At 36.9% G+C, this 23,128-nt stretch overlaps 1 protein-coding gene across 4 annotated transcripts; it reads right to left on the bottom strand.

Annotated features, from left to right (window-relative positions):
* Nucleotides 1-393: 393 nt before the first annotated feature.
* On the bottom strand, nt 394-22,723 carry LOC131792054 (ribosome-binding protein 1). Of its 4 annotated transcripts, XM_059109411.2 has the most exons (39): nt 21,934-22,723; nt 20,191-20,312; nt 19,435-19,507; nt 18,872-18,917; nt 18,127-18,199; nt 17,792-17,938; nt 17,396-17,439; nt 16,669-16,816; nt 16,189-16,518; nt 15,724-15,807; nt 15,558-15,601; nt 15,310-15,421; nt 14,515-14,610; nt 13,800-13,837; nt 13,192-13,303; nt 12,518-12,613; nt 12,106-12,150; nt 11,955-12,002; nt 11,318-11,383; nt 10,910-11,005; nt 10,452-10,544; nt 9,554-10,024; nt 8,846-8,926; nt 8,142-8,177; nt 7,538-7,576; nt 6,883-6,978; nt 6,726-6,779; nt 5,972-6,025; nt 5,409-5,496; nt 4,788-4,882; nt 4,087-4,200; nt 3,956-4,012; nt 3,552-3,585; nt 3,369-3,451; nt 3,064-3,132; nt 2,669-2,770; nt 2,304-2,379; nt 1,913-2,019; nt 394-1,421 (listed from the first exon to the last, which is right to left on the bottom strand). In XM_059109411.2, the coding sequence occupies exons 1-39, from the start codon at nt 22,601-22,603 to the stop codon at nt 1,299-1,301; spliced, it is 4,362 nt and encodes a 1,453-aa protein (XP_058965394.2). In that variant the 5' UTR covers nt 22,604-22,723; the 3' UTR covers nt 394-1,298. The 4 variants fall into 4 exon arrangements, with proteins under 4 accessions (XP_058965394.2, XP_058965395.2, XP_058965396.2 ...); XM_059109412.2 differs by lacking the exon at nt 5,972-6,025; XM_059109413.2 differs by lacking the exon at nt 8,846-8,926.
* Nucleotides 22,724-23,128: the final 405 nt, after the last annotated feature.

Below are 23,128 nucleotides of genomic sequence, written 5' to 3'. Positions count from 1 at the left end.
GACATTACTAGTCTCCACCGAGTCAATTTTTACTACATCGCGTAGTATGTCTGTTTTAAATCAAGCAAGGGAAGACGCGAACCACTTTTGAAAAAAACCCTCAACAAGCACAACGAATACTGCAATTTAAATCCGTCCAGTCTTGAAGTTTTCATGTCTACTTCGGAAATCCCTAAAACTTGTGACGATGGCATATCACCAGGAGGCGTCGTCTGCGTCCTCAAAGAACTTCAACTTCTCCTTATTATTTGATGTTGTATCCGGGCAATAACCCACAATTTATAATTGCCTTGCCTCTTGCTGCCTGTCTGTTGGAGGGTTTATTAGAAATTGTATGGAAAAATTTAGGCAGTGATCATTCCTAGGAACGGTAACTATCGATTCGGTGAAGTGTTTCTAAGTGAGGCAGAAATACGAAAGTTTTATTCAGTACTCTACAAAATTTTCAACTGAATCTACAGCAGCTCAGAGGAACTCCCTTCAGAACTGGCTTTCAAGTTTTCTAATTGTGCTTACTATCTACACAGTGTAAACCGTTTCTGTCCAACAAAGCTGGTTGTTAAAACAGCAAAAGAAGAATAAATATCACCCGATCTTTGCAGCCACCAACAACAATGTTCACTGCAATCACACCAATTTTCTAAAGCTACCATGACACTAACAATTGAATCAAAATAAAACGTCTAAATTTCTTTTGAATTTCAAACGATACGCGACTTTAACGCTCAGGAAATAACGCAAATTAATTCTGGTTTGATTATTTTATATTAATTCTCCACTAATCCGCCTTTTTAGTAATTAATCAATTAAAGATGGGGTCAAATTCATTACAATTAACGTCTACGCTTTTCCTTGGGGGTTGTGCCCCAAAAGACAATTTGCTTTATATATAATTTAGTACAAAGCCTAACTTATGTAAGAGGCGAAATTCAAAAAATATTTCGAGCACCGAAGATTCGTCCGGAGCAAGATGTAATATTGTTATTTTGTATGATAAGACGTGTTTTGAAGTTTGAATTACATTGGATTCCTTGTGTTGCAATCTGCTCGCACTAAAATGACACGTACACAGAAATATTGTAAAACCTGTCTCAATCTCCCTGACATGCTCACGGTTCAACATGACCGAGCGCTTGCTAGGATTGGACGAAACGAAAACAGCAGTGCGTAACAATGATGCATCACAAGGAACCCAAACGAACAACAAAATTCCATTTTCAAATTTAAATTTTAGACAATTTTAACTAAGGCTAGATGAACAACGGGTGTAACCCGTCTTAATTCCCCTTGCCCTTTCGTCAATTGCCCAGAAGTTGTAGAAGAATTTTCTCGAGGTCTCCTTTCATTTTCTTCGCTACAACATCTTTCAGAAGTTGTCCGGTCTTCTTTTCGTACCGAGTCTTTATATCAGCCAGATCAATCTGAAATGACAAAGGAGAAAACTCTAGTTATTCTCTTTCCGTTTCCATTGGAAAGAGAAAAAAATATTTCACACGTTTGCCACGACGAGGAGGAAGAAGGGAAAAAATCCCAGTCACCCAGGAGAAATCTAATTTCGAACCTCTGAGCTCGATCGTTGAATGCAGAAAAACGTTGAAACACTCCTCACATTCGTGTGGTTCGAGTCTCCGTGCGGAGCTCGAATTTTTCCAAACACGACACATTACAAACTAATCACCATGTCCAATCAAATCCAGTGGAAATAACATAACGAACTGATGAGAACTCATATGAATACGTGTGAACTTAAGAACAGGAAATCGTTAGTGACAAAGCTACAATTGGTTTTCGTTTTACATCTGATTAGTTGAAAAGGTGATGGGGGTTTTCAACACCAAACAAAGAGCCAGGTGAAGCAAAACTTAATTTATCATGGATTGTTTTAGACACTCTAATGAAACTTCATACTTACTTCTGATCTTGTCACCAGCACACGTGTAACATTTTTACTGCTTCCTTTCTCCAACGCCTTTTCCAACACCTCAGCGAAGAACAGAGCTGGATCCTGAGCGCATCGGACTGAGAATTAAATCAATCTCGGTCAATATTTGCGTACACAGTAGGTTACAAAGTGTAAACAGTGTAAGAGCCATGTTAAAAATGAGCGTTTTCACTTCATCATCGATCCAAATGAAGCACCATTGAAAAAATAAGAGAGGAGGTAAAATAACTCTCTTTTACAACTAGCTCGAAACATAAGGGAATATTTACAAAAGTGATCGACTGGAAGAAAAATTTATATTCGGAAATGCGGTTAACTCGTCATTAAAAACAGTAAACAGTACGAGTTCTATGTTACTTACCTATCGCCCTGAAGACATTCTGCAAATCTCCTTTTAGGTGCTCGTTGATGTAATCCACGAGATCATTTTTGGCCAACTGCCAACATAAAGCATTCAGTTACGATAGCATAAAACAATCAAACAAACAATTGCTTCACACCATGATTTCCAAACTTAGATTTCTTCCCCATTTCCATTTGATGATCCTTTTGCCTCCAAGAGGTGATCAGCGATCAAGTAGAAAGGAAGAATCAAAATAATTCTCAACGAAGGAAATTGACTACTACCTGACCCCTATTTCCAGTCAAAGTATTCAGGTTCGAGAAGTAACTCTCTGATCTTAAAAGAAAAAGATTCAGTTAATTAAATCACTCACGGAAACTTACAGTTTTGTAGGCGTCTAAGGTGGCTCGCAGTTGTGCATAATTTCTGCTTGTAAGGACTTCGACAAATACTGCTTTGTCTGTTCCCTTTTTGCCTTGCCCTGCCTGAAAAAAAAGAAAAAAAATCAACTAAAAGACTGTACCAACAAGCCACCATTCACGCCCTGTTTCTGTTCCTTATTTTTTTTCTGATGATCGACCAGTACAGAACGCTTTGAAGTGGACCGGAGTTTTCTCGATGAATCACAGAGCAAAGTGAACCGACGCCCAAACAAGGTCATTTTATCAATGTAACAGAACGCTTGAAAATGGAGAAATAATAAAATAGATATATGAGTCAATACATAAAAAGATAATGATACAAAATAAGAAAAAAATAAATCAAAACAAAAACACACCTCAAAGAGTTTCTTGGCATCCGTCTTTGCCAGGTCCTCCTTTACCTTTTCGTTGCTATCTCGATTTTTCTGTCGGACAAAATACATCAAGAACAGCTGAGCAAACAACGAAAGCTTAACAATTAAGATACAGCAAGACATCATTAAATCTACCAATTCACTATCAGTGTCAAAACTTTTATTACTGTGAACTTATTTATCGAACTGTTTCCAAGTCTGTTACTGATCACGAACTGATCACGTGCATTTTAACTTATATTATACATTCTGGTCCAATCACAATCAGATGGCATTACAGCAGTTACCTCTATCAAGTTCATAAGAGTTGTCCTGAACTCCCCAGCAGTGTCTTCTTTGATCTTTTTAAGCACATCTTTACCGGTATAAACTACAGAGGAGAAAGGCCAATGAAGGAAGCGTTTACAAATAGGCCACAAAAAAATTTGGGAGGGAGGAAGAGGGGGCTTTAGAAACATTCTACCACTCACTTTTCGTATATGCTGACTTCATTACTTGAAGTTCCTGTAAATTCAAAATAACACAGGCTTTAACTTTTTTGATGATTCGTAAACAACTAAAACTCCTTTAAAACATACAACTGTGTGATTAGCAATGTGGCTAATACCACGAGAAAACAAAATTGGACTCAAGGAAACCATTTTGAGCACAAAAACTTAAAAGAATTCGTCTCAAAAGGTAATTTGCTGAAAAGTCAGTCTTCTTACAACTTTTAGGAAAATAATTTTTTCACTGCTTAATTGTTTCACCGCACAATGCAAAGTTAACACATGCGTGGTAATTTGTGATTCCATGAAAGCAGTGAATAATTTTCACGCCACTGAAACAACCATGACTACAACGACGAACTTTTTCTGCAGCAAACTGCACTCACCTCGTAAGTCCGTGAACTTAAAATTTCTATGAGGACCTGTTCATCAGTTCCAAGTCCCTAAGAAACAAACACCAACCATGATTAAATATGAGCAGATAAAGCGGAAAACAGCTGAGAGGTCCACGACTTACCGACATGGCGTCATGAAGAGAAACTGCATCGTAATTTTCTGGAACGGCCATCAAAGCGACTGCTGCATCCTGGAACTTTCCACTCAGTTCTGATTTCAAGTCATCCGTGAGGTTCTATGTAAAACATTTAGAAGAAAAAGAAGACACCACGCGTAAGCAAGGATTCAAGGCAACTTCTTAGGATAACTTTAACTCTGGCTGTTCTGGAGTCTCACGATGATTGAACCCTTTACACCCAAACAAAGTATGCAAATTCTCCATACTGTTTTCGGCCCCTTTTTACGACAAGAGCAGGGAGAATTTGTTCAACAGTCAGTCAAGAGCTCCTTCAGTTGCTGACGACTTCCCTTTATTCTCATGACCCAAATGTTATATTCAGGGGTGAAACTATGCGAGGAAATTACATGCTACTCACTCGTTGGGGTTAAACGGTTAAAATTACAAAACGATCAAATTCCGCCCAAAAGTGATACTGAAAGTGACATGCAGTGGAACCCCAACAAACTATGGGAAGAATGCTTGGGAATAGCAATTTATAGCTTTATTTTTGGATTTAAACTGAACGATCTCGCACATCCGTGGCACATCTAGAGCCTTGAAATTTCGCTTTGATATTATTCTATCGCTAACGACAACAAAAGACAAAGATTTGTTTAGAGCTGTTTTATCAACCTCTTGCTGTGATCGCTTTTAAAATTTACCTTGTTGTACTTCTGCTGGTACTTGGCCGCAATTTCCTGTCTCTGTTTATTTGACCGAGCTCCAAGAATGGCCACAATTGCGTCTTTGTCACTTCCTGTTGATTGAACACATAACGTGAGGAAAAGAGTGAAGGAATGCGTGACACACATGATTTCAACTGGGTCACAAAATCTTTGGAAGATAGGTTAGCATTTCCCAGGTAACTTTACAAAAAAAACAACTTTCTCCTGGTGGCGCAAAAAATAAATTAAAAATCGATCTCAAGGAAAAACAATTGTAAAAGCGACAAGAAACATAGTTGTCCAGACGCCTCCTGAAAACTTCAAGTTATTGGTGTTCTGTTGGCAGGGGTGCTTAGGAGAAGGCTGCAACAAAGTTGCCATGGTGACCTTGCGACAAAAGATATTCCTGTCCTCCTTGGTCGCTACCTTAACGGCTGTTTCCCCCTTCACCCCCCTCTCTCCCCCCCCCTCTCTCCCTCCCCCTCTCTCTATCTACAGTATTGTCAACTACAGGATGTTTCAATAACTACTAGTGTAAAGTCTCAACCGCGATTTTGAAAAAAAAGGTTTTTTTAAATATATTTTTGTGTATTTTTATACGTAAGCCATGTCCCTCACCAGAGCCCTGCATGGCTTTCCTCAAAGCTTCTGCGTCTTTTAAGGCATCGAAGTTATCTGCTGGTTTCAATGTCCCACGGAACTGGGGCTGAAGGAGAAAACGAGAAAAGAAAAGAATAAAGACAATAATCAAATCACGCAAAAACAAACTGTCTTTATGTCTGTTTTCCTGAAGCGCAGGAGAATTATTCAGTGTTGAAGGCAAGCTTCTTCACTCCTAAAAGAACACACTAAGACCACTTTTGACAATGGTGTAAATATACTCGTGTTATAGCTAAAATTCAGTGCAAATTGCCCTGACAATTCAATTATTTTACTAAGGAAAATTAAAACTACTGTGCAACAAAACTGAGGATCACAGTTAGAGCAATTCTTTCTCAACTTTATAATTACATTGGGGCCACGATAAGTTAAAAATTCATACGAGTTAGAAAAGAAAACATGTCAGTTTGCACCGAATTTCAGCTGATTAACATGTTAGATTTGTATATGTATACTGTGCGCTCGTTCGACTGCGCATGTTTGACTGCGCATGCTCCCTTTGGGCACGAGGCGGTACTTACTTTGAGTGAGTTGTCACTGGGGGCAGGGCGGGGCTTGACGGGGCTTATAGCTGTCTGTTAAACATGAAAGCAACGTGACGTATGCGTTATTATGATATCATATTTATCTCGACGAAAAAAGAGGTTTTGCATAACGAGCGATAATCATCCGGATCTAGTCGACTCCGTTTGGCAAAGAAAAAGTCACATGTTGACTGCCCTTCCGTCTTAAAACGTTGATGCATGTATCTCTTGAATTAAATTTACAAAATTTTGCAAAAAGAAAATAAAAAGTTTATGCGTACGCAAGCGTGCGACATAGGTTGAGGCCTATAAAAATTATAATTACTTTTAAGGATTTACGAAAACAAATCACTGCTTTGCGTTTACGATCATATTTCAATATCTTCGTCAATTTATTACAGCGCTGCCGAAGTTTTTCAACATCAACTATGTCCTTACTTGAATTTTCATCTGACTTGTATATCAAAATCATTACAAAGCATCTTAATAAGGGTCTTTATCAAAAAGGTAGTTAGCTAAAATATTAAAAACTTTTGATAAAACTGTCCATCACTTCTAGTTAAATTTATATTAAAAGCTTAATTGTCTTAATATTAGAATTAATACTGTTACAATTTAAAAATTATCGCCATAAATTTTCCAGTCGCGTTTATTACTTGTGTGTATCAGTTGCAAAAAGTTAGTGCCCCAAAATGAAACCAATAAAAGTCGTCCTACATAAAATAATATAAGCTGAAAACAGGGAACATACCTCACTCATCGCTTCTGAAATATCTTTTTCTATCTGTTGCGATGAAGCCAGTTCCTGGAAAAACAAAGCAAACGATTTCAGACCCCGCAGTTACACACAAAATTGTTGATAAGCACATTTTAAAGGCTAAAATCTCCAACGAAGTGGAAATACTAACGCTTTCAACAGAAATTGAAAGTCTCTTCAACTCTTTGTATTCAACTTCTAACGCTTTGTGCTGCTTTTCCAATTCTTGTTTAGAATTCTTGAGATCCTTCGAAAAAAACATGACAACCATGTCGTTAACTAAGCATAAGATACTAAAAATAAAAACCAAACAATTCCCAAAGCTCAATTTTAATATTCAACAAAAAACTCAATATCCTTAACTAAAAATAAACTTGAAATATATTACAGTAACCTTACAACAATAGACTTAAATAACGTTACGCTTTGGTGGAATTACCGGTGGTGTTTGTATCGTTTACTCCCAGCAGACACATAAGCTCAGCTTAAGAGCATCGAGACTCGCACTTTCAAAAGCTTATCTCTGTTTCAGTAACACAGAGTGTCTGGGAGTGCTGCTACTCTCCCCTGGGTGGAAATGACAGTTCGTAGAAGGATCCCCACCCCCAGCTTTCCGTCAGATTTCTCAAAGATTTTGCTAGTACCTGGTCCAACTATCGGGTAGAGAGGAGTACTCTTCAGAGTCAATTAAGAGGCCAGCACACCAATAAGTATGCTACCCAATCTCCCAGCCATGTGGTAGTGTCTACTGTTCTATACTGAAATTGCGTTTATCAATATGTACTGATGTACAACTCGGTACTCACATCAATCTCTGCTCGCTGTTCAGATATCCTTCGTTCAGCCTGATGAAAACGGACAGAGTAAGAAAACCAATTTAAGTTTCTGTTCCTTCATAAAGAACCAAAACAACTCACTCAGGCTCACAAACCCTTTCTTCAAAATGAAGACAAAACAAAACTTAAGAAGCATTTAATACTTCCACCAACACGAATGACAAAAGACGGTTACATTTTTACTTTGGAAACTACAGAAAGGAAAATTGTTCTATACAGACATTCGGCCATAGAGGTTTCATTAGAATGGACACACTTTATAAGGGTTCAGTGTACAGAACAGAAGGAAGAAGAACACAACAAGACACTACTTTTTCAATCCCCCACAGAATAAAAAGCATGTTATCGTGGACGCTGCTTTTGACGCACGAGCTACCCCTTTTCAGATAATTCAGACAAAAACTATTTTCCACGACCATGTAAAAAAGACCTTGAAGTTATTTTTTTCTAAATATCGGAATTGTTGTCCCTGTGCAAGGTTTCATATTGTTTTACAAAATTAAAGCTTCCATAAATATTTTTAAGACTTAGAGAACTCAATTGTATAGATTTAGCGGACAATCTAACACCTCACCTCCTCCAGTTTACCGTCATCCTTCTCTTTATCCTTCTGTAATAAAATAGATGTCATAACGTGAAAATGAAATTCAATTCCAACAGCCCCCGAGAGAGACTTTAAACGAAGAGAAACATTTGTGAAATGAAAACACCACTATGCCTTTGCAGATTCCTTGTCAAAATTTGTCATATAAACTATGAATATGGATCTAACAATTAACCTTCTCTTATCAAAGAGAGGATAAACATTCCTGGGCTTTATTTAAAACACAGTTTAAATTTATTTTTATATGCTTTATGGCATGCTTATGGAAATAGTTTATTCTTGATAAGTACTGTAATAAAATACATTTCTTTCCAAAAATATTGTGCAAATCTTTCCTCAGTTACACAAGATCCTGGCGACTGTCAAACCTCATAAGTAAATATCCTCTTTAAAGAATTCATTTTTGGACCAAAACAATTTACAATCATAGTGAATACATTTTGATATTTTATTTAAGTCATAAAAATAATACAAAATGATGCAAGGTTCAAAAATGGAATTACAAAAATTACTCAGCAAAAAGGCAAATTATTGTAATTTAAACTTGATAGGCAGAACTCAAGAATGTATAATAATTTGATAGCTATATATTTCCATCAAATATCTAAAGAACGGCATTCACAACCCAGACCCCAAGCCTGCTGTAAGAGAAGCCACAGTCCATCAGTACAAACCTTGTTCTTTACTTTATTCAGTGCTCCTTTCAGTCCCTTTTTTTTCTTGTCAGGGCTGTTGTTTAAACTGTCAAGTGATTCCTACATTTGATTTTATTGGTTAATAATTAGAATTACATTAAATGAGTCCTTTAAAAGCCAGCTTTACTATGCTGTTGTGATATTTTAAGAATTACTTTATAACCTGAACATAAATGTTTGATTTAATTTACGCAACCTATTTACCATTTGATTTCCATGAACCTAAACCTTTCTTATAGGTTTAATTCAAACTATTATCCAATGCTTAATTTTACTTTTAATTTAACCTTACGATAAATAAACTTGCTTTGAGGAAACATTAACTTGCTTTCAAAAAAGTAAAAATGTTGCATTGCTTGTCACATGTTCATTTAAATTGAGGCTAATTAAGTTCATACACATTTGCTTGAAGTCCTTAAAATCTTAGTTAAGAAATTGTCAAATGTAAATTTTTAAAAATTTATGATTCCTCAGGAGATGAATAACTTGCCATTCACTTGACCAAAAATGTTAGTTAGAAAAAAAAGCTTCCAATCAAAAGGTTTTAGCATGTTACAAATTCTGCCAAATAAATAACAATGTGTCAACCATTCCCCCATTCACACACACCCCCCCCCCCTCCAGTGGTATAATTTGCAGGCTTTGCACTAGTATAAAACAAAATAAAACAGAGCACTGCCAACACACCTGTGATTTTCCAAGGTCATTATTTGCCTTGGCTAAGGCCTCCTCAAGTGATGCCACTTTCTTCTTTAGTTCGTCTTCTGAGCTTTGAACCTTGGCAAGCTCACCCTTGGCTGTTTTCAATTCATTATCACGTTCAGCAATTTCTTTGATTGAAGTTTCCCTTTGCTGCTTGCACTTTATAAGATCTTTTTCTGTGGATTCTAGCTTGGAAATTGTATCAGTAAGTTCTCTATCTTGTGCTCTTAGCACTTCAAGTTCTTTCTCAAGATTTCTTATTTTGTCACTGTCTTCAGAGACTGTAGATTTTGAGAGCTGTTCCTGTAATTCAGAGAATCGTTGCTTTGCTTCACTCTCAGCAGCCCTGGCCTCCTTGAGATGTTGCTCTAAAGATGCTATTGTGTCCAGCTGAGAAGAAGCTGATCCTGTGGTCTTTTGAAGATCTCCTTCTAATATTGATATTCTATCATTGGCCTACAACACAAGATGGCATGATAAAAACTGAGTTTCTATGTTTTACATTGCATTAACATATTAACATTTAATATTGAGAACATTACAAGCTTACTATTGAACTGATCACTGATAATTTAGCAGTGGATCCACATTGCCTTCAGAATAATTGGGAGTCTAAAATGGTAATTCCATGCACAGAGAGAAGGGCGAGGGATCCTTGAAAAATGTCATCCCTTGAGGAGGAGAACTACAAATGAACTCAATCCAAATGAAATGAAGTTTTAGAGCCCTGACCACAGCCACACCAGAGGAAGGCAAGTGAGCTCACTCCTATGCCTTTCCTCCTCAAACAAATCCCATTGTGCAAGATATGTCTTATTCAACAAAGCATCACAGTTGCAAAAATATGGATAGCTTAGATTTAATAATCAATTTTTAAGGATACCTCTTTGAGTTCTCTTTGAGTTCGTTCTACAATCTTTTGCCAGTTGTCCATTTCAGATTCAACATTGTCTTCTAACTTTCTAAGCAAGGACTCCTGAGACAAAACAGCACATAAACCAAATCAATATCATTCCTTTACCCTTTAACTCCCATAAGCCGGTGACTAAGACAGAATTTCTCCTTTCAACATCAATACAATATTAACCAGATAAGTGATGAGAATAAAAAAAACATCAATTTGGGGATAATTAGTTGATCCAATACTAAATTCTCTGACCTAACATTATAAGAATTGTATGGTTGACAGTAAGGAGAAAGACAAATTTGATCTGGGGGTTAAAGGGTTGACTAGCTAAAAGATGCTTACCTCCCACCAAAAGAGTTCTTTAAATTATTAGATCAGGTCTTTTTGAGACATCTGATCATCTTAGATCTTGAAGTTGGTTATTCATTACTTACTGTTTCTTGAAGTGTGACTTTGTAATGAGCACATTCTGCTACCAAAGTGTCTTTTTGTGCCTGTACTTCTTCAAACTTTTTGGTAAGCTCTTCCAACTATGATAAAAAACATAAAAAAACTCAGAGGAAAACAAAAATACACCAGCAGCATTAAAGTAAGGGAACTGACCTTTGCAAGTTCAAGATAATTCCTAACTTTGAGGTTTAAATGTCCAAATTAAAGGTGAATCAGGGTCCAAAATCAACTTTTTTGGTTTCATTTGCTACAACATTTTTTGAAGGCATGCTTAGAAACTGACCAAAATTCTGTTCACCAGTTGCATTAGTGGCCAACCAGTTACAATTTCAGACCCAGAAAGTTCTGCATGGACGCACCTGGTGACAACAATTTAGGCAGCTAATACTAACCTCTTCACTATCGCCAGAGGATTTGGATGCTTGTTTTTCAAACTCCCCAAGCCACTTCTTGTATGCCTGAGAGACAAGAAGACAAATGTATATGATATACATGTTAATACCATTACTTGTTAAACACTGCAAAAAACCTTTATTCAGTGACTGCCATTTTCGAGTTCCCATGGACAGAAATCTTTGATTTGTCTATTCAAATGCAGTTTAGCTGTAAGGCTGGATATGCCAAAAGAAAAGTATCTTTCCTACTGAAAAATGCGCACCATTAGACTATGAAGATAATCTCATGCTATTACCACTCTTACCTCTATTTGTTCTCACAAACTAGTCAAAACACTTTTAACCCTTTGACTCCCATGATTTGATTGTTAATTCTCCCCTCTACCTGCTACACATTTCCTTGTAAATTAGTTACGAGAGCTTGGTGTTAGATCAAGATAACAACTTCTACCTGATTAGTTTGAATATTCTCGTCACCTGTTTGCTAGATAATGTAAGGATCTTATGGGGAGAAGTTTCATGTTGATCACTTCTGGGAGTTAAAGGGTTTAAGAAAAATTAGAAGCATACAGCAGAGTGGGCAAAAACAGTTCATTAATTTTACTTTTGGGTACTTAGGATATATTTCACTCACCAATGTGGTGTCTACCATGACATTTGGATGAACTCTACAAAGGACTGCCTACAAATGTTCAAAATGAATTATCAGATGGCTGAAAGCGTTTAATTCAACACTAGTAAAAAACAAAACAAAACAAAACAACAATAATGGATAATATAATTACCTTTGTCTCATTTTGTTCTTCAGTCAAAATAGTCTTGTTTTCATCCTATCAACAACAAACACAGTTAGTTTCCTGTTGTAAGATTTGCACTGACATTAAAGCAAGATTTTCAAAATTACCAAAAAAAAATCCAATTGCCATAAGATTTTTATTTTCCTTTGTGTAACACCTCTTAAAGTGACCATGAACCCAGACATTGTTCCCAGAAAAAAAAAAAAAAGAAAAAAGAAAAACCCAAAGAAAAACCCAAAGAAAAACCCTAAAAAACCAACCATAAAATGAATCTCCCAATACATTTTATTCAGTAGATCATGGCTTTGGCCCCTGTCAGCTGAAAAAGGAGTAGCTGTTTTTTTCCTTGGGTATGTCAGTGTTGCCAGGTGATACTAACAATAATTTCAGGTGATCATACCTTGACACTTTGTACAGCACTCTTGATTTTACTGTTTACACTTTTTTCCATTTCTGACAATGCATCCATTGCCTTCCAGTTCTTTTCACGTAATTCCTATATACCCCAAAAGAGAAATGAAGGAGTAAAGCATTCACTTATGTGAAAGGGACACGAGAGTCGTCTCATTCACACAAATGTTATCAGTAGTAGAGAATCAGTTCAGTTCTATGCTAAAACAAAACCTGTATCATCTCTGTATATAAAAAACATGGTTTATAGGTTTAAATATTTTCTTATTCAAGACTCAAACACACAATTGCTCACAATGAATAAACTGCACACATCCCTGGCTGTACAATGTTTAACAACCAAACACAGCACGTGATATACTACTTTTCTGGCACCGCTTGGTATTTTTGAGTGAAGAAATATAAAATGGTTTCCGTGTTTACATAGCCTGATGTAAACACGCGGGAGGTTGGGAGCACACGAGATAAGCGTAGGAAACCATGACGCAAAGCAGAGTGGTTTCCAGCTTATCGAGGAACAAAAACAGTGTTTACATATGCTCATGTAAAATGGTTTTATGGCCAATCAGAGTGCGTATACTATTTGAATTATTTTATGATAAGGCTTTATAACAGAACTGGTGAGAACTGAACAGGTTGAAATCTTTTTCCATCCATACTTACATTATTCTTATCCTTGTGTTGTTGTACAGCATTTTCTAGTTTGCTACATTCGTCCTTTTTCTCCTTGAGCTCTTCCTTGAGTTTTGTTATTGCATCATCTCTTTCCTTCACACTGAAATTAAAGAAGAAACTTTATCATTAAGTTCAAAAGGAACTGATGCAAGTAAACTATCAGTAACTTGGACAGCAAAACTGAATGTGTATGGCATCATGAAGCAACTTTCACCAGGAATCAAAACATTTTACAGTGTTCTGTTCAACATACTCATTAAGGTTGGGACAAACAGAGTTACAAGCTGCTGTATTGGTTCCATGCAACAAACCCTTCCATGAGTATTGTTTCTAAAAAAATGTTCCTCATTTTCATGTTGCTATCAAATGTACAAATTCAAACTTCTTTAAATTTATGCAAGGAAAAAATTTCTTTCCAGAGCACAATGATTTTAATTGCCACTAGAAAATGTACCAGTGTCATCCTTTTTGACCTGAAGAAGTTTCCTTTCAACAAACTTAGACAATCATTCTCTTTCCATCCAATCTTTCCATCTCTCCCTGGTGTTTAAGATCATCACAGCAGCTTCAATAAGAAGGTATAGGTAATCACTTACACATCACTCTGTCCGTTAGCCACAGCATCATTTGCAGCCTATAAACAAAACAAACATCAGGAAATGTTTACCAGAATTAACCCTACCAACACTAGTTACTAACATTGTTTAGTGTTTGCATTTTAATGAAACACAACACTGTTCCAGCAACATAAAGAGGAAAAAGAGCAGTGCATCATGCAGACATAAAAGATTTCAAAAAGTAGAGAAACTTGTGCACACATATCCAGAAATTGATGGGAGAAAATCTTAAGATTGAACTTTTACATAGATTTTCACAAACACGAACAGGAAGAGAGAGAAAGGAGAAAATGTGAGCCTATGCATCACATGCAAACCTGACACCTTATACAGGCTTCCCCTGACATTTTATCACGACTCTGGAATAATAATAGTTGGAATGAGACCAGAGTGAAGTATTCCTTTTAAAGTGCCAGATTTATGGCAATACTAAAGGGAAGACACAAAGCTAGGCCTTGCTTTTGACATGATGCTATTGTGATAATCCAAAACAGTCTGATCTTCCACTTTGAATAGAAAAGGACAGTATGAGATTGTTAAGTTAATGATTAAGTAGAGAGATAATTATTACCACATGCACAAGATTGTTGTTGAGATCTGTTTATGACTGGATGGTAGAGTGTTGTAAACATGTTGTGAATCAAGAAGAAGTTGTTAATATTGTTAATAAGTGTTTGGCAGAAGGTCTTGGTACCTTGGCTGCCTCAAGAGCCTTATTAATTTGCGCCTGAGCATTTTTCTCGGCATCGTTTACGGCTTCCATAGCCTTCCAGTTCTTCTTTCGAAGCTCCTGAGTTACAAAAGAATACTCAATTGTATCAAAAAAAGGTTAAGCACTGACAACTCAGCAGTGAAACAGGTCTTTTTTGGTATACCCTTCCAATCCCAGGATTAAGATCTAAATTCTCTTTATGAGCCTTTTAAATATTCTTCCAAAGTAAGAGTGGAGAATCTGGAGATGAGATGTAAAAGGATCAAGAATACCAGATGCAGGATGAGTGAAAACTAACCATAGTGAAAAAAGACAATTAAAAAATCAGCCTAACAAAAATAATCATTGTCAAAATACTTGAGTGAATATAACACACCATTGTAAGGGATATTGTAAGTTCCTAACAAGGATTCTTAGGAAACTGTTTTGGTCTTATGTGTCTGTATCTTCATTTTGTTTTTAAATTTCAACCCTTAAAACCCTTGGAGTGACCATCATCTAATTTTCCCTTACAGCACTACTACTGAATCATTCACTGAGATCATAAAAGAATAACGAAAAGATCACCAACCTAAGAAGCTCTGATTGTTAAAAAAATTCTCCTGGTCAGTACCAAAGGAAATGTATAGAGAACAGTAGGGAGAATACAGATATTTAATCAGCTTTTGGTAAGACTTCCTTTGATGGTCTTGGTGATCTATTCTGCACTGAAAGACTGACCAAAGATGGTCACAATCTGGGGATCAACACTACATCTACTGCACCATTTTAACTTACATTATTTTTGTTCTTTTGTTCATCTAAGAGGCTCTTGAGACTGGCAATTTCTTCATCTTTCTTGATCACATTGCCATGGAGTTCAGCGATGACATCCTCCTTGACCTTTAGCCTACATTTCATTAAAAAAAAATTGCTGAGTTACACCAATACAACAATACAAACAAATTATGCGCCACAAAAACCCTTACAACCATTCACTAAAAACCTGGAGTATTCAATACACAAAATATCTGATTTACACTTACGCATCTTCCTGGATCTTTGCAGACACATTAGGTTCTCTGCCATTCTAAAACATGGATCAAATCATAATTACATCATCACTACACAAAGGCTGGATCACATGAAGAACAATTTCATATAAGGAACTAAAACTAGTTCACTGAAATCTGAAGTGGCAAGTTTGTTTACCTCAGCAGGAGCTGCACTGTTCACATGATTTGCAACAGAAGTCTGCACACTCTCCTTTGCCAATTTAAGTTCCTCCTGAAGTACCTTTATTGTAAAATACAAAACCATTAGATTCCTTTGTCTTTTAATTTCAGGGGAGTATAAACTAGTCTTGTCAATTAAGTCCACTAAAAAAGCCTTGTCACTCACTGACTGGAACTTAAACCACAAGCACCTGAGAAACTTAGACATATTGCTGCAACCCACCGTGATGAATTACTATAATACCAACACAAGGCAACCCCCCCCCCCCCCAAATCCAAACTCTTCCAGGAAATGCAGATATTATTGACCCAAACATGCTACCAAAAAAACCATAACTTTACTAAACAAGTCTAAAAGTACAGACAATTAGGGTCTGAGCATATAATCCAAATTTTTGTTTTGCCAAACCAGGCAAATATTTTCCTCTGAGTCTCAACTTACTTGTATCTCTTTCTCTTTTTGTGTTTGAGTTTCTTGTGATTTCTTCAACTGAACTTCTACATCAGAACATATTTTTTCCAGCTCAGAAACCCTTGCTGTTGCTTCCTGAAGTTTGGCTGTCAAGGAGTTCAGAGCATCTGCTTGGTTCGAGTCAGCAGCTGAAAGGTCACTCATGCGCTTCTTCAAGTCAGATGTTTTGGCTTCTTCAGCTCTGAGAGCTTGTGCTGTTGAGTTCAGATCTTTCTGCAATGTAGTGTTTCTAGCCTGAGACTTATGAAGCTCTTCATTCACTTCAGCCAGTCGCTTTGATAACACATTCTCTGCCTCTTTCTGTGAAAGAAAATACATCACCCACTGCTAAGTGATATCCAACAGAGAAAAACAAAATTGGTTCAACACATCATTTAACACTTCACTGTCAACAAAACCCAAACAGATACATCTATTAGTGATATATTAAAAAGTTCTCCAATTTCTTACCACACTGCTCTGATGAATTGTCAACTGCCGAACTTGCTCTTCACTCTTTGATAACTGATCAACTTTGGTACTAAGTTCTCCCTTAACATGACGGTATGTTTGCTGTAGTTTCGTCAGCTCTGTGGTAAGAGATTCTTTATCTGCAGTTCTAAAACCAAATATAGAAGACAAAGATGAAGTCAGTCTAGTTTCATTATGATGAAGTGACTAAGAGTATTGGTTAACCCCCCTCCCCCACCTAGTCCCTGTTTTTGGTTGAAAGAGGCATTGTGAGAGCAACTTGACTGGGCCAAGAACACACACCATGAACTGGCCAGAACAAGAACCCAACCCAAAGTGGAGGTCCCATTCACTAACCCAGGCCACTACACCTTCCAATAACAAAATGCACCCACATTTCATTTATGCCTTTGACACCCAGGAGTGAATAAAGGGGTAAAGGGGGGCTTTACAACATCAATAGGGGGGCTTTACAACATCAATACAATCTTTGGTGATGAGAAGAAAGAAGAATATCAAGTAGAATATTCTGTTTTGTTAAACAACAAATACTCTAAAACAAAACCATAGGATAGTAAAGAGAATGGATAGAACGATCAAGTGAGTGGAAGAGCAAAAAAGATGAATATCAAACAGGTGCATGACCAAACAGAGACAATTGCTGCAAAAATGTACTCTCCGATTCAATTTATTACATTTAAACTTGAACAGAACTTGATTTACTTACAGTTGTGTTGCTCTCATGGATGCATTCTTCAGCTGAGCATTTTCCTATTTTTACAATAATGTAAAAAAGTCATCTAAGGATAATACATAATTTGCTAGAGGTAAGAGAGGGGTGACAACAGGTGGAAGAATAGGACAGGGGAGGGTGGGAGAAAAAGGTGTATAGTGGGGTGGGGAAGGGAGACAAAACAAAGTGAGGGTGGAGAGACTAAGTTCTAGTAAATAGTGGAGAGAGCGAGATAGATAGAGTGAATTTGTAACAAATAATCTAAGTAGACCATGGTACTGAATAATGAAGGGGAGGTGAGGTTATGCCTGAGAGAATAGAATATCACTTACAAAGGGAAATGGCTTTAAAAGCTGATGGGTAGAAGAAAGAAATAAAAGACATCTTTACCTCTTGAAGGCGTTGAACATTACCCACAGATGAAGATGCCACCACATCCTGCAGCTGGCGCAACTGACTTTGCAAAGTTTGCACCTCCAATGCATGGCTATCATGAGAAGCCTGCATGCGAGCTTGGAGAGCTTGGATCTCTTTGGTCTGTAAGGAGAGATTGTTTTAGTCACAACATGTCTGCATGATTAACTAAATTAGCTCACCCTGCTGTGGTATTGTGTGAGGAGGAAAGAAAGCATTACTCTGACAGGCAGCATTGCAGCAGTCTTAAAAAGTTTCGCATGATTTACTGTTTTAATCCATATCAGTGGCAGTTGAGCATTTCAACTTACCTGAGCATTGATTTTACTTGTTGCATTAGTTTGTTGATTCTTCAGTTTTTGCTTTTCTTGTTGTAGTTCATCCCTTGGAGGGAAAAAAAAATACATTATCATACCATAAATAACTGCAGTTCAAAGTTCCTTGACCAACTAGTCTGTCAGACTACAAATCTGTTCATTTGTTCCAGTTTCTTACAGACCTTACAAACCTTCTAAACAAAAGACAAAAGCCCATGCCATGGACATTAAATAATGAGCACCCTAAGAAGGCCAAAATTTGTGGTCATCCCCCAAGATAAATTTACAGTAATAATTTAGTGGCTTACTTCTTATATAAGAGTGTCTTGAAATAATCAGGGTCTGTTGGCAATAGGTTTTTCAGAGATTACCCCAACAGCACATGCACTTCAATAACAATTACAATGAAAAAATCAAACCCATTCCTATCACTCTGTCTCAATGATATGCTCAATTTCTGTTTCTTTGGGTACTTCTTACATTGTTGTAAAATTTCAATGTTGCATACTTATTCTTGTAGGCCAATTAGAAAGTTCTGTACTGCTATGTTTCAGAATTGTGTTTCTTGCCATTTTAACCCTTCACTAGGCCTCACTATCAATAGCATATACACTTCTGGTATAAATTACAAAATACAGGTATGTATAGGTATCAGTGCTGTTGGCTAAGAAGAGTACCAGCTACAAGGAGTTTAAAAATCACAATATTGAACTTGAACAGGTCTGAACATTGTCCTTACCTCAACTCCCTTAGCTTATTAGCAGCATTCTGAGATTGTTGACGCTCTAAAAAAAAGGATGACATTGCTCAGCTTGTAACTTTAAGAATGCATTGTGGTTTTATGAAGGACAACATTTCAACTTTTGGAAGGAATCACCTTCATGTGCATCATTTAATACACCAGCTCACTACACTGCTCGACTTTTATAGGAAGTTCAAAATTGGTTAACTTCAGGTCAGTACAAAATATGTTAAAAAACTGATGCTCACAAAATTAATATTTTTGCTGATAGAGAAACTGTTAAGCAAACCCATTGAAGAGTGTCTGAGTTATCAGTAATTGGAAGTTCATAGAAGCATTCTGGCTTCCAAACTGAAAATCAGATCTATCTTTCTATCCCATGCGTATAACCACAGAACTACATTATGAAGGCATCTGTAGCTAAGAGAATGGGAACATGACTGACTGAAATCCTTTAAATACTGATTTCATTCCTTAAAAAGAACTCCAGAAGTTCTAAAATTTTCAAGATGGATTATGCTAAACACCTGTATAATTAAATGGCTTCAGATCTTACACACCTTCTGATATCTGGGTCTCTTTTTCCTGAAGCTGTTTCTTCAACAACTCCAATGTATCACCTTTGGAAGATGACTATTAAGAAAAAGATCACCGTTACATTAGAAAATACATAGAAATATACACAATAATAATTCATATTCAAATCTAAATGCTGGTTCAGGAAATCAAAACTGAATTATCTATCACTGTCATACTTAAGAAAACTGATGCGTCTGTTTTGGGTTATAAAGTAACTTTCACCTTGTGACCTAAGGTTGTAGCCTACAATCACCAACAAAATTAATATATAGATTTAGCCAAGCCTAAAAGCGGAGCTTGCATTTTTTTTTTCCCCCACACGTCCCAACACCTTGCTTCAGCCAGGACTAATACCTGGGTAGTCTGACTCGGAGCCCAGTGCTCTGACCACTGGACTACTGAACAAAGCCGTGGTGTTGATGTGCCTGCGGTACAGTTGACCACACAAGTTAAAAGTAGCACCTTGTATGGTCGTACATCCAAATATTTTTGGCTTGATGGGTTACTACTATTTTGTATAATTATGGGCTACCCTCTGTGAGCTCCACTATTAAAATACAACCATAGAGACAGCAATAGCAGGCTAAATTTACTCCTGGTACCCTTATCTTCACCACTTCTCCCTCTTTACAATAGCGCACTTTGTTTTATGTGATCTTACAGTATTGAAAGAGGGAAGGGAGCTACTGGGGCTGCCTGCCATTAGTTGTTGGAGGCATAATTGCTAACTTCCCTACCTTCTTCCACTGACTATTTTCTCCTTGCTTGTTGAGCAGAACATCAATCAAAGATTGAATTTCAGTTGAGTTCAGGTTTGAAGCTGTCACCATTTCCATGAGGCGTTTAGTACTCACCTCACCTAAATGAGGAGAAAAGACAAATAAATTAGAAAATCTGATATAAACTTGTCAACAAATCTACTCTGTTTCAACAAACTACAAGTTTTAAAATTTATATAATAGTAAAGGCTAGTTTACTTTTAACCAACCACACATTACAAACTAAGATGACCTCAAAAGTTTTAACATGTAAATTTTCACTATTTATAACTGGTCAAGAGGTCCTCAAAAGGATTATTGTTTAGGCCTGAAGTCATTGTCACAGTCATAGCACTTGTAGTCCATCAAATCACAAAATGCATGATACCTACTAGATCAAAATACAATAACAACTGAGATACAGAGAAATCTTGCAGCTACCACATTGGAGTTATCAAAATTCACTCAAACTACTAAGGTGGTCTGTCACAAAAAGAAAAAAACATTGGCCTTACATCCTGTTTTTCAACAAAATAAACAACCCACTCAAGAATGTCGAATATTTTTGGTTTCCTAAAAGAAACCAAAAATACGACCAACTATTTATTATGAATTGATTAGAGGGTGTCAGGGTAGCAATTTGTGGTCTTATGTCATTAGGAAATTTAAATTAGAGCATAAATTCCAAAACTTAACAAAAGGGCTAAAAATCAGTATCTCATGAGCTGTGCAGTTTTTGGTGAAACAATAAAATTTAAATTTTGTTTTGTGTTTACATGTAGTAATGAGAAGACATTAGGAGAAGTTTTATATTGAGTCGTATTTACAACCGCCAGACGAATCATTATTCATTGAATACCTTTCGTCTATATGTAAATCAATAAAACACTTTCAGTTCTCAAAATACTATGTAAACCAACGTCTATTTTCATTTCATTAAGAGTAATTTCGTTAAAGTGAATTTATAACCAAATTCTAAGATCCAGACAGAATATTTGTGGGGAAAAAATGGGTTCACAAAATGTAATTTGGCGCGTTCTTATGCATGATTATGTGGAACTAAAATTTCGACTAAGAAAGAAACACGAAATTGAACAAGTCATGAGGTATTTAAATTTGGCCAGTACAAAACCCTACGTGTCCCAGAAAATGATGTTCTGTCACGCTTACTTTGAAACGTCGTTCAATGAAAATGAAAGAAAATTTTCTTTTTACAGAAATAAACATGTAAACAGACTCCGCACCACTACAACATATCAGCACAGCATAACACAGGAAAAACATTACAACGATTTGATTGAATAATTTAAGCAACATTCAAATATAATAGCTATTCAAGAAACATTTTCCTTCCATTTTCCATTTCTTACGAGCGATCCATTAACTTTTCCAAGCCACTGTAAGCGATCTTGGTTTATTTAACCAAATGCATTCAATTAAGATCCATTGAAAAAGAATGTTATACTACAATTTTCTCTATTTGCCACGTTGACTTTCATCCCGCTGAAGTGTACAACTTTGATTTAAATTCAGACTATTGGTCGATTACAAAGGTCTTTATGTTCCACTGTCAGGACGGCACGAATTTTATTTAAGCAGATGTAATTATTTCATTCTTTGTTGTATTTCTTCCCCAAACCAGAGTAAGCTTTTGGAAAGTAGCGCAAATAATTTTGACCAGGAGGAAATATAGTACGATATCTCACTAAAATTTCTGCTCACCTTGAATGGGGTCCCTATCTTTTGTTGTTTTGGGTTTGCTTTTAGACTTCTTCGCGGGAGCTGCTGTTTCACTGCTGTTCAGGGGTTTCGGCTGCTCACTTTCGAAATCCTCGGGTTTATCAGGTTCGCTTTCGATTGTAGAATCAACAACTTCGGAGACCATTTCTTCAGCCACCTCACGTGGTTTGTCGAGAACTACATGTCGATCGGTCACGGAACTCGTGTCTTCTTTTACTACAGCTTTCTTCGCCTTCTTTTTCCCTTGCCGGTCTTTTGCAGTTCCAGAGCCAGGCTTCTCTTCGGTTGTGGGAATCTTTTCTTCAGGACGATCGGGAAGGAATTCATCATCAGGCATAGTATCAAGGTTACTTGATCTCGATATCTCCACATTCGATTCGATCGTTTCCTCCACTTGGAGAGATGAAACCTCCTCCTGTCCTTCTCCATCATCTGAATACTTTTTCTTTCCTTTTCCAGACTTCTTCCGCTGTTTCACGGGTTTTGTAGACGCAGTGCGAGCCATGTAAGCCTCTTGTTCAGAGCGCTGAGCTGCGAGAACATCCTCATATCGCTCCTCGCGAGTTGCAAAGAGTAGTAAAAGAAGTGCAGAAAGCACGATTGCTACAACAACTGCAATGATAGCCAAAGTTATAGGATCGAGAGGCTGCATCTTAACGCTCAAAGAGCCTTGAAAAAAAACAGAAGAAGAAGCTTAGCTTTAGCTCTAAGCTAATACGTCCCTCACGGAAAAAAGTGATCAGACTTCGCGAATACTGTACAACAAATTCAAGGGAAGTTCAATCCCAAACATGGAGCATGCGTCCAGTATTGACTGACACGTGAAAGGGTTCTAGCCAATGAACATTCAGCACGCCACCGGAAGTACGTAGTGATCAGCTGTGTTGACAAAAGAGTGGTATGTGGTTTTAAATCTTACGGAAATAAAGTGCAATTCTTCAATGTTCTAGGTGATTTCGAAAAAAGGTTTTTTGGGCTAGTACCGACAAGAAGAACCTGGTGCTTAATATTCTGCAGTGCAGGCGTCAAAAATATCATATTTTAATACTGATATCAATTCCTACCCTAATTCTGTTAGGGAAACTTACTTGATAATCAGAGAAAGGGCAAAAGGAAATACGTCTTTTACCAGGCACTGGTCTCTCGGGTCAATGATTGTAGTGCAGAACTTTTCGGA

Source organism: Pocillopora verrucosa, chromosome 7 (genome assembly GCF_036669915.1).
Source record: "Pocillopora verrucosa isolate sample1 chromosome 7, ASM3666991v2, whole genome shotgun sequence".
In the NCBI taxonomy this organism is placed as follows: Eukaryota; Metazoa; Cnidaria; class Anthozoa; order Scleractinia; family Pocilloporidae; genus Pocillopora; species Pocillopora verrucosa.
The sequence above is the reverse complement of the archived record's forward strand: the minus strand, read 5'-3'. Positions and strand labels throughout refer to the sequence as shown.